General features: G+C 39.1%; 1 protein-coding gene across 5 annotated transcripts in view; it reads right to left on the bottom strand.

Annotated features, from left to right (window-relative positions):
* Positions 1–7,531: 7,531 nt before the first annotated feature.
* The window catches only part of LOC142489963 (fidgetin-like), a 166,512-nt gene continuing 159,557 nt past the window's right edge, over positions 7,532–14,486 (bottom strand). For all 5 annotated transcript variants that reach the window (XM_075591644.1, XM_075591643.1, XM_075591642.1 and 2 more), the window contains one exon: positions 7,532–13,548. In XM_075591644.1, the coding sequence (XP_075447759.1) occupies positions 11,354–13,548 (2,195 nt within the window). In that variant the 3' untranslated portion in view covers positions 7,532–11,353. The remainder of the gene's footprint in view (positions 13,549–14,486) is intronic.

Below are 14,486 nucleotides of genomic sequence, written 5' to 3' on the forward strand. Positions count from 1 at the left end.
TAGTTGTTCCTTGAGAATCTGTAGGAAAGGAGATGCGGCCAGAGTGATGTCATCACACTCCGTGGGACAGGAGGCACATGAATGTAGAGGGGGCAAGAGGGAAATTGTACAGATACGTTTTGTGATTTATTACCTTTGTGAGTGCCTTCTTTTACGGATTAAATATATGTTCTACAGTCGATATTTTCTGTTTGCAATTCCCCACTACAGAACACTAATCAGGAAGTAGAGAACGTCTAAGGCTACGCTTAGTCACGGCGATGCTGACGTCACGCTTCGGTCGCTGAAAAAAATCAAATTGAATTGACTTCAAGCGATCGCGACCAAGCCGTCACGCCGTTCCTATTATAAGCGCACGCGACGGATTCAATACATTTGTTTTGAGGCGACGTCGCATCGCCGGGACTATAAGAGCGGCCTAAGGAGCAGCACCATCTAACATACTAGGACTGACACTGTACTAACTCTACCCATCTTATCTGATTTATGAACATTTGGACTCTGAACACCGTAGGAATTGGACATAGGCTTTTTATTTTGATCTTTATTTTTTGTGTGTACACTCATATGTTTATCTTCCATCTACTCACTTAGCATAACACACCCTGGTGTTTGCTTACCTCTCATTTTTCCACTCTGCTTCATATGCTTATTGTATGGTGTATGAGTGATTTCTGTTTGATGTTCTCCACCTACACTGTGCCATGCTGTAGTATCGCTACTACTCTTCATCGGCCCCCCATTTGAGCGCTCACTGACAATTCTTTGTATTAGATAATATATATGTGCTTGTAAGAAACGAGAGAGAGTAGAGCAAAAATTGAGAGGGGGTGATTTTGATTTACTCTCAGTGCTGCTTTTGCACTTTGCAATGTGTTCTAGATTTGCCTGGCTGGATGCTGCTGGGGCTCTGGAAATTGCAGTGTTACCAATATGGCAACTCTAGTAATGGAATATCAGTGACGTCAGCTGTGCATCGGCACACTAGGAGCAGAGAATGAAAGAAACTAAATGTGTTCAAGTTTAACCCTCCTTGAAACCAATTGACAGTATTAATATTAATTAAATATTAATGTACTGCTACATAATAGACACAGAAACAGTACAGGAGAAGAGCACAGGCCACTGAGGCCAGTCCGGCACCACACCAGCTCAGGGTGTGGATTGGACACATACACAGACAGGGGTCAGTCTAATCAGTCACCGGTTAATGGTTACGTTACAAGTTTTATTAAGTAAATAATGTCTAAAGGTGCAGCAGCATTCAGGTGGAAGGTTTTTTTCAGCAGCATTCAGCTGGAAGGTTTTTTTCAGCAGCATTCAGGTGGAAGGTTTTTTTCAGCAGGATTCAGGTGGAAGGTTTTTTTTCCTGATAGAAATAAAAACCTGCGACTCTGCCTTTTTCAGACTGATCCGTGGAATTCGGCAGCTGACAGGTCTGCAGTGGATTCGGATTCCTGCACAAATGTCACCTATCTCTAATGGCGTCATGTTGAACACCTTAATGACACAGTTTAAATTAAAACAGAATTGTCAAACTTTATTTATAAATACAGTAGTATTAGTAAATATAATTTACCAGTAATATTATTTATAAAACCCATACCGAGAATAATTTATTTTGTTTAATTTATACAATGAAACATCCATGCTGCGTCAAATACCATTTTTTTTATGTACAGTAGAATAGCAGCTTAAATCGGAGACGACACTGCTAATAATATTTTAAGGTTCAAGTTCAGATGAACTTGGCAGACAATTTGACACTTTTTTTTGGTGCACAGAAAATTGTGTTTTATCACATACCATTGACATCTGTACATCGGGCAGTAAATTTGTGTGTGCCAAAACAAAAACAATTTTTTTTTCATGCTACTGGCGCAGATGAAGCAATTTGAGCTTCGTACCTACAGTAGACTCACTCAAGACCAATTTCAAGTGATTTCCCTGCGCCATTTTTGTGTCAAAAAAGCTGTCTGTAATGCTTAGTACATAGGCCCTATGTATTCCAAGTTCTATCAGGTTTCAAAACTTTTTTGTATGTTGAGAAAAGACCTAGAACAAAATATGGATGCTCAATAAATGCGTTAATTAGTACTTACCTTTTTAAGACCCAAACATTATAAAAGATCATTGCTAAACACCAAGTAGAACCATTTTTACTTATTTGATGCACTACTGCTATAATGCAGGTCATCCTACCAATTAATGTCCTAGTGAAAGATTGAGAAAGTAGCTTGGCTTCTGTTGGGGTATTTATGCCAAGTAGAGCATAACCTGCCACAAAGTGCCCTATTCTATAGGTAAAATAAAATTTACTTTAAAGGGGCAGTCCCTAATAGGACCAAAGTTTACTGATGGCAGTGACATGTTCAGGATTTTCAAGGTAGGTAATTATTGGCATTTTTAAACCAGACTATTCTAAGTATTAAATATTTTTGGAAACTTTTAATGTCTCCAAAAGTATCCAAATGCTTAGGAGTATGTTTAAAATCTCAACCTGATCAGTAAAGACTGTTCGGAAAAACAAGCTCCTTGCATATACTGTACAACAGTTTTTCCATCTTGATCACTTAATTTAAATGTAAATTCAAAGAAAACCGAAACCGACTAATTTTTATTCAGGGAGGAAATAAGTGAAACTTATACTTTAGGGAAGATTTGTTAATCTAAAGGAAGCCAGTTACATTAAAGCATTCCTCATTGATCATTATTTGCATGTTTTACTTTAAGAGATCTGCTTTTACTCTTCCCAAAGCTGTTTCTATTTTTTAAATGTAATGCTTCTTTCAAGGAGATCATTTTTAAATGTTTAAGTAGCTGGAAAAGCCCTCCGTATTTGTCTCCCAGCTGACACCAAAAAAAAAAACTTACATCCATAAATCTCGATCTACAATGGGAAAAACAATCAATCCCATACCTGGGTATTAATTTGACAAATTCTTTCACCTCACTGTACCAGGCGAATTATCTGCAATTAATTAAAGCCCTGAGAAAAGACATGGAGTCCTGGGACAAATAGTGCATCTCATGGCTTGGCAGTGCGTGATCAATTAAGATGAACCTTCTGCCCAGAATCATGCATCATTTCCGGGTCTTTCCCATCCTGATTCTATTTAAGTACATTAGAGCCCTGCAGATCGCCATATCCAAATTTGTATGGAAGCCATAAAAAATAGACAATAGGCCCACCGTCGCTATCCCTTACACACGACTTAGAACAGTCGGTCGGGGAGACTGAAGCCTCCTATCGCACCTCTCAGTATAGCCAACTAAAGCAGTGGCAGTCTCGCAGTTATGCAAGGGTCTGGGTAGACATTGAGCGTGACCTGGTATCCCCCCAGGACATTCGGTCCTCATTGTGGCTGTCCAAGCACACAAAGACACCATAATTGGTTATTCCCGACCATAAATCTCTCATTGCACCTATGGGACCAATTCAAAATTAAACATAACCTAACCTCCCTAAATTCACTAATGGTCCCACTATTACAGAATTCAGACTTTCCCCCAAGAGTACATCTTTGGGCTTTCAGGGCCTGGCGGGCAGCCGATATCACCAAGCTAAAGGATATGGTTTCCTGGGACAACTTAATTCCGTTTGAATCTGTCAAAGAAAGGAGACGGAGCGGGAGAGGTTCCAATACATGTAATTGGCCCATTTCATGTCCGGGAGACTATGACCCCGACTCCCTGCTCAACTTACTATGAAAGTGTGTGTCGAACAGAGCTGGTTGCAGTGGCCTGATCTCATCTGTAAACCCAAATAGAAGAGTGAAAAGCAGGTTCATGCTACAGTGGGAGAGGGACTTGGGTGCCTCACTGGAAATGCATGATTGGCAGGTCGACGGAGGCTGCAGCCACAAGTTCCAAATGCGTCACTACAAAAGAAAACGTGTATAAAATCCTACACAGATGGTAACTAATGCCAGTATAACTGCACAAGATGTACCCAGAGATTCCCCCAGAAGGTTTCAGGACCTGCGGACAACTGGGCACACAGACACATATGGTGGGATTGTCCCAAGATAACAATAATGTGGACCAGGATATTCACATTTATCTCTGGAATCCTCAGGAGCATGGTGCACCTTGGTGGTGCTTCTTAAGGAGCCTAATCACGATCTCCCTAGCCAGACATGAAGGTGGTGAAACATATACAGTACAGTAGTTGCAGCTGTAGCGTGGTGGCCCAGAGGAAGCAGCGAGACACTCCAAGTATTGTTCAAGTCAAACACAAAACTTGTCACATGATAAAAGGAAAACACACAAGTTCCTTAACAGATAGATTCCCTAGTTTCTCTATAATGTGGGACCAGTGGATTAGATTTTTCAATGATCCCCCGATAGGGACCCTAGCTTGAGGTAGCCCATCAGGGTCCCTGGTCATGGCCTTTGGGGAGAGTGAATCCCCAGGTAAAATGGCGAGTTCTAAGACAATGATCTAAAAAAACCTGCAAATGTATATCTTGCAAAGAGTGAGAACCAATCCCCATGTATAAACGCCCACCCCCCACAGCAGATTACAAAACACTATATATACTCCCACTGCTATTGTAACCTCCAATATCCTCCCCAATGTTAAACACAGCAAACAATTGTATATATCCAGTCAGGTGTCATATCAGCTCTCAAGCAATGTATGCATATACATGATTGTTCTATCCCCATGTTTCCCCGTTCCCCGATACCACCCTCTCTGTAAAATGCATGGCAAATGTATGCACTTAAACCAGTGTTGTATCCCTCCTGTTTCTTTATTTTATAACTAGGCTGAAATATCTTTTTGTACAAATAAAAAGTAAAGAAAGAAAATGAAGTGTCTGGGAGGCTAAAATGAAGCTCTTCCCAGTGCCCATTGAGATCTAAAGGTTACCATGGAAGATATAGATTAAAATAAATCATGTTTATTACAACGGAAAAATGTTTTTATTTATTTATTTAAGAGCAGTGCATGCTCAGGGGGCAAGATACAAACAGATTAACTAATGAGTTGAGCTAATAGGCTTGTGGAAGGGATTGCTCCTTCAAATGTAGCCTAGACATATCCCTTTAAACATGTTTTTAGATATACAGGACCATATTTGCCTTGCCTTTTTTCCTTCCATGACTATTAAACCCTTTTATGGATAACGCTCTTTCCTCCTAATTCTCTTTTTTGGATGATTCCGGATGTGCTCTGCCATTTCTCTCTCCTATTGCACCATATTTACTAAGCAGATTTCTGCATAAGACACCTTCCGACGCTAGAAGTGACACAATCAGTGAGGTATCATGACAGTGAATTATGCGCATTCTTTCTAAATATATCCTAGTTTTACATTGGTAAATGAAATGGACAAAAGTGAGCAAAAAAGAAAAAGGAAACAAATTAAAATGAAGTCACCAGGCAATTGTTAAAGTTCACATAATCTCTTTAATACTGCGTAAAACTTTCATTTTTTTTTCCAAAACAGTATTTTTTGAGGTAGACCATTACAGCTCAAGAGCATCCCAACATTAAGACATGAAATAAATACTTCATGTACAATACGTTGCAAAATGAGGTAGAAATGGTTACAGAGGATGTAACACGGCCAGATGATAAAACTTTCTAATAGAATACAGTACCACTTTTTGGAAAATGAACTCCTTCACTGGTGGTCAAGTCTGCAATTCATTTTGGTGCAATGAAATGCAGGATACTCAAGCAGAGAAGAGGTGACAGTAACATCTATGCACATAAACTCCGTAACAGCTAAAAAGTCATTCAGTGGAAAAATGTATTACAATGATTTTTTCGTAGCACATGAAGGGAAAGCAAGTCCTGTGAACGCTCCCTGAGGCTGGATAGCGCTGTTCAGTAGGTAATAAGCAAATCTGAGAACAGGGGAAACATATAATGTAAAGATACAATCGTGGTGAAAAGATAACACCAACTATCAGTGATATGATTGTTGAGAAGAATCCCTTCCTTGCTAGGCCTTTAAAGCTCATTTGTCTTATCTGCAATAATGCATGCACCCCCGAAGATCACTTAAAAATGTCTGCTTTGAATTACACCCAATGTTACATTGCTGTACTTTAGCCAGTCAAATTTCTGTAGCTGAGCTGGTACAACAATTATTTCCAAAGTATAAGGTGGTAATGCTTGCACTCTATCCCGACGTATATAAAGCTATGACTAATGGCACAGTACACATCTATCTGCGCAGAACTGGGAGAATTAGCACTCAGATCACATTGTTTGAGCCCTGTTTTGTGCGGTCTAAACTCCTTGTAAGCAATTTATAAAATCTAATATACCTACAGTATCTATGGGAAGAGGTTGCACAGCATTTAGGCTCGACATATATCATCATTCCTCCAATCATTAATAATGAATGCTTAATCAGCATTTGTCGTCATTATGATTTCCAGTCTTGTGCATTTGGCTTTTTTTGTGGGTTGGAAGGAGTGGGGGAATTATAGCCGGCGCAATCAATTTTTAAGCCATTTTAGTATTACTTGGAAGACAAGAAATTGGATCCAGTTTCATATATGTTCGATGTCAGTAATCAGTCGTTAACATTTTATTACTCAGGATAACAGCTTGATTCTGTTATTCAGGAATTTGAAAAGGTTAGATCACCATCACGTAACTTCATCTTTAAAAATCAAGATAGAACGGTCCTAGAAATGTTCTTTGTTTAAAACCATCATGGTTAGAATGTTCATTATTGTAAGGTAATTACAGTAGTAATGACTTTTCAGAAGCTAAATTAAAAACAGTACACAAGACATATACGGGAAAAAAATTGAATACCGAGACAAGTTCTGTTTGCAGTGTAGCGTAATATTCACATTGCTTTAGCCTCTTCATCACTAGGTTTCGATTACTGCAGGTTTGATTACCCTCAATAATGGCATTTGCCATTAAACAAACTCCTGTAATGTCTTGGTGCCATGAAAGACGCATGACACTTTAAAAGCCTTAAAAAAAAAAAAAAGACTTGTTTAGTATTTAATAATTTATGTATGACAAAGATGTGTAGATTGTGTAAGTCTAACCTCTCAACCGGTTTCTTAAGTAGAAGATGCTGTAAACTGAAACAGAAGTTGAAGAACATTTTTGGAGTAAAGAAATAAAGGGAGAACTCACGTTCCAGATTCTTAAGATGCAAACCAAGCCAAAAATAAACAAGGTGGCATTGTCTAACCAATGCCAGGGAAAATCAGAGGAAAATAGGGATACCCCATAACAGATTTAGCAGCTTTAGTCCAAACAGTTGGAAATAATTAAATCCACAAAGAGAGTATTGTTTGTAAGTGGTATGCTTCTCACACTAACCCCTCAAGTCGCACAGAAAGCTTGTGTTTCATTGCAAGATAAGCCTTTTTATGCCAATGGAGAACTCTTTATTGTGATACATTCATTTCCTGACCCAAATCCACAGCTCAGGTCCCTCAATTAGAGAATTACATGGAATTTACTAGCTGTGTGTCATGCTTTTGTTCTTTATTGCAGTCTTTAACCTAAGTACTGGGGAAAAATGCTAAAATGCACCGAATATAATATATTTAGATGTCATTTATTTTTTAACATGTCTATTTTGATATGGTCAATTAGTTTTCTACTGTAGAGACAAAAAATAACAAAGAATGTGTTATATAGCCAAGTGATTTAGAACATTTATATTGCCAAGCAGGGCTGTGTGTTTAAGAATCAGAAAGAGCTTCCTGTAAAGTGATAGCTGAAGTGATGCAAAATTAACCATGCCCATTTGTAAACAAGACTGTAACAGATCTGTAGTCTAATACAGAAAATCACAAAATACAATAAAAGCCATAGATAAATCGACACAATCATGAAGCCATTTCGTAAATATTGATTCCTTAGTGGTACAAGGAAAGCCATGTATTTCCATTTTAATATATAATTGGGGGGCTTTATCATTACTAAAATCAAATTATATTCAAACATGGTTAGCATGGACCCACAGTAATGGCGATTTCCCATCAACTCCTTCACTGCCAGAGGTTCCTGCCACGCACTGGAAACCCATGGCCCCTCTGGCAGCAGATGGGTTAATTCATTCTAGTATATTTCCCCTTTTGGTGATTACATTGGGTTAGAGAAGACTAGGGATGGGAAATGGGGATATAAAGCTGTAATTATAGGAAAGGTCCAATAATGTTTTATGGATAAGTAGCTTTAGGGGGTCACAGGTGTACAATCATTCAGTGTGCTCCAAGATCCATCTGAAGCTTTGTCCCCATAGTGCTATAGGGCCCGATTCCTCCAGCACTGAATGTGTTCAATACCCCTAGAATAAGTAAGAAATCTTATTTTACCATATACTATGTAGGGATCTACTTGCCTGTGGGAAAAGCTTTTACAATCAGAGATAAATGGATTGGGCATATTTAATTTCTGTCTTCTAAATTACATGTTCTCTAAAGACCCCGCTAATGGCCCTCCACTCTTTAATGATTAACCACAACAGCTGTCCCTTGGCTGTGAAAAAGCAGAGATAGCTTTACTGGACATCAATCAGACATTATTAACAGTTGGGGACTCCCAGGACTGGGATGCAGTAAGAACATTCCTTTAGTTGAGGTAGCCAGGAGAGGCTAAAGACAGTTTGGTACCAAAACAAAGTGACATATAATGCTAAAGGGGAGGAACAAATTATGTCAGGGTACCAATAAAGAAGACATCCTTTGTGATAAAAAGGAAAGCATGAAAAAGCCCATAATATAAGAGATAAAAAAGGTTCAACACTGGTGGAGATTACAATGCATCGCCACACAGGAATAGCAACATCAGCCTTCATTCTTGAAGCATCTCCCCCTCTTTTTTTGCAAGTCTCTCCAGCAGTGAAGCAGATCAGAGCCAAATTAACCCTAGCTGCCCACAAGAGGACGCTCAAATTAGGACATAGATATCTAAATCAACCTTTGTGATGTTTATGACCAATTTGGGTCAACTGCGGTTCACTACTTTGACTAAAATAAGGCTGTGGTCATCATTCCCACAGTTGTTCTTTAAATCCTGTCTGGAAAGGGTTTTCAGAATGACACCACAAGACATTGTTTAGGTGGGCAAAACATTACGAGAAGCAATGCAACATTTACCTAAAATTGAATGGTTATTGGTTAAATTGAGAGGAGAAACGAATCCATTAACAAATAAAACACTGGAGATGCAGGATAGTTTTGGCACTTTGTCTACATGTAATATGCTGTATTACCAAACAACAGAATATTTTTACTGTTCGTGGGTATCTACATTTTTCTCATACCAGTTTCACCTTACAGCATGAGCATCTTTGGTTTGAGAAAGTTAGAACAACAATGATACTTGTCATTATTATGTCTCCAAACTGTGAAGCCGAGAGGGAAGGGGGTTAAATATGCACTAATAAACTAAGAATAGAAGTTTATATTACAATGCTGTAAAACATTTTTTACTAACAAACTTTGGTTTAGAGAGAGATCATGCATATTCATATGAAAATGAAGTATACAAACAAAATGAGAAAGAAGAACAACACTTAGTAAATTAGTAAACATATTAAAATAGGTGCTCTCCTCATGGAGGGGAGAATACTGCATTAAACATTTGGGGACATTTATTTGGCTTTCATTGTGTCCAATCCAGTGCAGGAGGGGACCACAATGTATTGCTAAGGGGCTTTGGTATTTCACATTCTACATTTTTATTTAAACACTAAAACAGTTCTTTGGTCATTTTGACAATTTGACAACTTGCTTCTTTTATACCAAGGTACCTAAAAAGAAAGGGTATGCAAAACTGACAATAAATTAAAGGTTGTCTTTACACCTTCACATTTTGTAAATAAACTATGGTTTTCTTAGAAGTTAGGCATAGATGAATTGTTACAGACTGGCTGTGGAATATATCCCTTCCAGTGATAAATAGGTCTACATGACACTGCAAAGCATCTTCAGTACTGAATGGATCAAATATCAATCTCTCTTTCAAAGGACAGTACATTTATATAGCGATCATTTATGAAAGAAGATAGATACATGGAAACCGGTTTCAGACAGGAGAGGCAGCAGCATTGGATTATTCTTAAGGGTCTTACTCTGTTTAACCAGTTTTCTCCTAGAGGGGCCAGCAATGCAAGAAAAGCTCTGTATAGAAACATGAGCAAACAGTGTTAACAACAATGATGTCGTCTAACCTTGAACGGGTAAGAAATATTTCAATTTGTGTCAGAAAAACAGTGCTATATTAAGTCAAAGCACCTACATAGGAGAGAATGAAAGAGATATTTTTTTTCAGAACATGAAACAATCAATAGGCCATCCAAAAAGTGGTACTGACAAAGTATTTCAACCTACCGTGCTAAGAACACATTTTAAAAACACATTACTCCACCAACACAACAATAACAATGTAAAGAAAAAAAAACTCCGTTATAACCTTTGTGGGGTATTTTTTTTGTTTGTTCCTGATGGTTGGAGTGAAAGCACCGGAAATACATTCAACTTTAATTCCTTGTAATAACTTCAAGTTTAGCAATCTCTAACTCTGTAATCATCATGAGAACGTTGAGTTCTAAAAACACATTCTTCTGGAGGTAAACTTTTCCTGAGTATTTAGAAAGAAACAACAACAACAACAATAACATAAAAGAAACTATACAAGTTAAACAAAATAATAATGAAAACGATGCTAAGGTTTAGTTAGCAGTCTATTTTTCTTCCCCTCCCCTTCTTAGTTGTTGGTTCTTGAGCCTTGTATACTGCAATCCTTTGCTGTGGCTTGGTCACCTAATCCATGTCTTGTGTACAGAGGACTCCCCAAAGTGCCATGAAAGGGCTTTTTTTTCTGCTGATGACCAAATAATATTATATGTGAAACAGCAGCTGAGGTCACCAAGTGGAAACAAGACCTTGAGATCATGTCACACTTGCGGAACATCTGAACTCCTGTTCAAAAAATTACAGTGGCGCTGCCAACAATTGGCAATAAATAGAAGACATCCTGAATACAGTGAAGAGCTACTTTCATCTAACAGGTTTCCAAATGTGTAAAAAATAAAATGTTTAATTTAAAAAAAATCATTTTTGTAGGAGCTTTTTCTGTGTAACATTCAATGGAGCGGATATATCTATACAGATATGTACTGTGTGTGTCTACGTGTATGTATATGTATATACATACACATATACAAGTATGCCTTTTCAATAGGCACCTATTTATCACATTTAAGTTTTGGGAACTCTGTCAAAAAGAAATAAACAAACAAAAAAAAACTTTCATCTTAAATGTCTCCATTCCAAATTAAGGACTGAACACACACAACCAAAACAATGCCAGTGTAGTGTTATCACAGTCTTACGTCAAAGTCTTCTACTGTTAGTGTCTTGAACCATACATTTTATTCCATTCCACATATAAGTCTAATTGCTTCTGAGATGTACTGGCACGGAGTTTGCAGAAAGCTCCCTCAAAGTCCTTGTAGGAAGTTGGCTGCAGCTGACCTGAAATACCATGGAGATGACCGGCTCCAGCTTGTTGGCAAAGTTGAATCAGCTCGTTGCCTGAGTAACCCTCTGTGTGCTGGACTAATAAGGCCATTTCCCTTTCACTAAGGCAGTAGTTTTGTTGGGCCAAAGTGTGGTGGAGGATCTGCCTTCTTGCTAGATTATCTGGGGGTGAAATATAAAATCTCTTGGCAAATCTGCGGTGAGCAGCTTCATCAAGGTCATTGGGCCGCTGGGAGGTCCCAATAAAAATGATGTTATCATCAGATGAGGTAGCTATGTTATCCAAAAAGGAAAGTATCTGGGATTTAAGATTGCTCAGATGAGTGTTATCCTCATTTACGCGTGCAGAGAGAAGCATGTCAATCTCGCTAATGAAAACCACTGAGGGCTGATGACAGCTTGCCATAAAGAATACAGTTTGCAAGATTTTTTCACCCTCACTCTTCCACTTGGAGACAAGTACAGCACTGCTGAGTTTCAGTAAGGTGGATCCCAGTTGGGTTGAAATGCACCTGCTCAACAGGGTTTTCCCTGCACCTGGAGGGCCAAACAATAAAATGGTTTTGGGAGGACTGTTGGCTCCTGTGTAGGCACCAGGCCTTAGGATAGGCCATACTAATTCTTCTTCAATCACAGCCTTCACTGATACCTGGCCAGCTATGTCAGTCCACTGCACTGAAGGGCCACAGTCAACAATTTCATTATTAACGAGTTCCAGAATAAGAGGACCCATATTTTTTAATTGATCTTCAGAAGGACTACAAAATATAGTTGGTTTCATCCCCGAAATCTGCATTCTGTGTGAAAAAACATGCCCCTGCTCATTACCTCTCCGCTCACCATTAATTATAGGGGGAGTGAACTTTCCAAAGGTGTCACTGGATCTCAATGACCCTTCTCCATTATAAGTTGGTGAGATCATGGTTTTCAATGAGTGGCTGTTATATTTTCCTACTTGCTCTTCTTCTGCTTCACGTTTTCCAGGTTTAAAGGGAACCTGTGGAGTTTCACTATTACGACTGAAACCATTGCCTGTGCATTCATTTGGAACACCGTCATCTGACATTTGAAATGAAGAATCTGAGGTAGACTTTGGTTGCTCATAGCTGTACTTTCTATATCTGTCTTCACTTTCTTCCTCTGCTGCCATGTCAAAAGCTTTCCTTTTCAAGGAACTGGCTGACTCAGTGCTTAGAGGAGTGACTGGAATTGATGCTAAGCTAGAACTTTGGTAAGTGTACCCAGGCGGCCTTGAAGAAGTATGGGGTGGAAGAGGTGTGGGTGCAGCAATACCTGAAGGCAGATAAGAACCTGGTGGGTGCGTTGGATGCATTCCTCCATATCCAGGACCAATGGCAGGTTGGGTTGGATAACTGCTTGAACCATAGTTGTATATTGCACCTGAAGAGCTGTATCCATGAATCAGAGCTGGTGAAGCATGCGTTGGCTGAAGTCCTGAGCTATGGAGAGATGAAGGGTGGGTAGGGGGAAGTGCTGAGGTGGGCTGACTACAGTAGCCTGATGGAAGGTAGGTGCCACTATAGGTTGAGGCATAATCCTGGGGTGCTACAAGACTACTAGCTGGGTTGGGCCCTCCACACGTACTACCGGGATAAATGGGATCAGAAAGGTTGCCAGGTGCTGTAGTCGGACTGGCCAAACCAAGAGGTCCATTGCCTGACTTGGAGCCAGACAAACTATCGTGTATGGCATTTACTGTATATGAACTCTCAGACCCGTGTGACATCTGCCACGGTTCAAGGTCTCCCTTTTGTCCATTGACAGGCCCAAAGGCCCCATCTGTGTAGGTACTTAACGTAGATCGTTCATATGGGGAGTCTAGAACTCCAGAGTATTTCTCTGCATATCTCTTCAAAAGGTTGGACGCAGTCAATGCCGAAATATCATCATTGGCCCAAGCGTAGTTCAATCTCTGCCGGCTACTATGATACAAATCAGATTTGTGGGCTGGAGAGGAAGTGGTAGAAGAAACATCAAGGTGCTGCTCTGGCCACTGATTCAGGGGCTGGGCATGCTCTGGTGTCCAGTGCATCTTCAAGAGAGCTGAAAATGCAAACACATAAGTAACTAACATAAATATGTCTCTTCCAGCATCTACACAGTTAAGTGAAGATTATCTGACTTTGAAACGTAGCAGCTGAACAGCACTGAAAACTGAATGCAAGTTTCTAACAGCTTCAGCACACAGCATTGACAACGCTGATATATAAATATATATATATTTTTACCCACCATAACTTAACTAAGTATGGTAAAACCCATCCTCATTGCTTCATTTTTGCATAGCCGGTATAACCAACCCCACACTGATGAGACCCATTAAGGTCGAAACGGCTGTCTTTGGGTGGGTTTACTGGCTATGCATCTTAACCCTGGCTATGCTCAAAGCTGTGACCATGCAGCAAGCTTAAGCCTATAGGGAACCATGTTAAAAATGGTTTTGAAACAAAAAGTGGTACTGTGTGCTCATTTGCATGTCATTTCCCAGAATCCCTTGCTGCAGTGGAAGTGCTGTGTGCTGGGTGATAATGGTTAAAGGCGGGGTTGCAGACCTGTCTAAGACATGCAAATGAGCATACAGTAATATTTCCATTTGCTATATGCTTTGCTGTGGAGGATTTTTGTCACTTTTTTTACCCACCATAACATATATATATATATATATATATATATATATATATATATACATATATATACTGTATATATATATATATATTTTTTAAGATGAAACAGTTCGTAAAATACTCACCCACGGAATACATAGCAGTATATTTTCATAGTATCAGGGGTTGATACTATGTGTAAGAAAAAGCAACATCCACATCATTCATACTGTACACAAGAGAAACAAAAGACCAACTGGTGAAAGTGCTGTTTCTAATAAGTTAAAAAAAAAAAAAAAAGCACTCTGCATTAATAGTTCTCACACACAAAGTTATGGTGGGTGAATTAGTTTATAAGGGTTTCATGTAAAAATAGAT

This window comes from Ascaphus truei, chromosome 3, assembly GCF_040206685.1.
Source record: "Ascaphus truei isolate aAscTru1 chromosome 3, aAscTru1.hap1, whole genome shotgun sequence".
Lineage (NCBI taxonomy): Eukaryota > Metazoa > Chordata > Amphibia > Anura > Ascaphidae > Ascaphus > Ascaphus truei.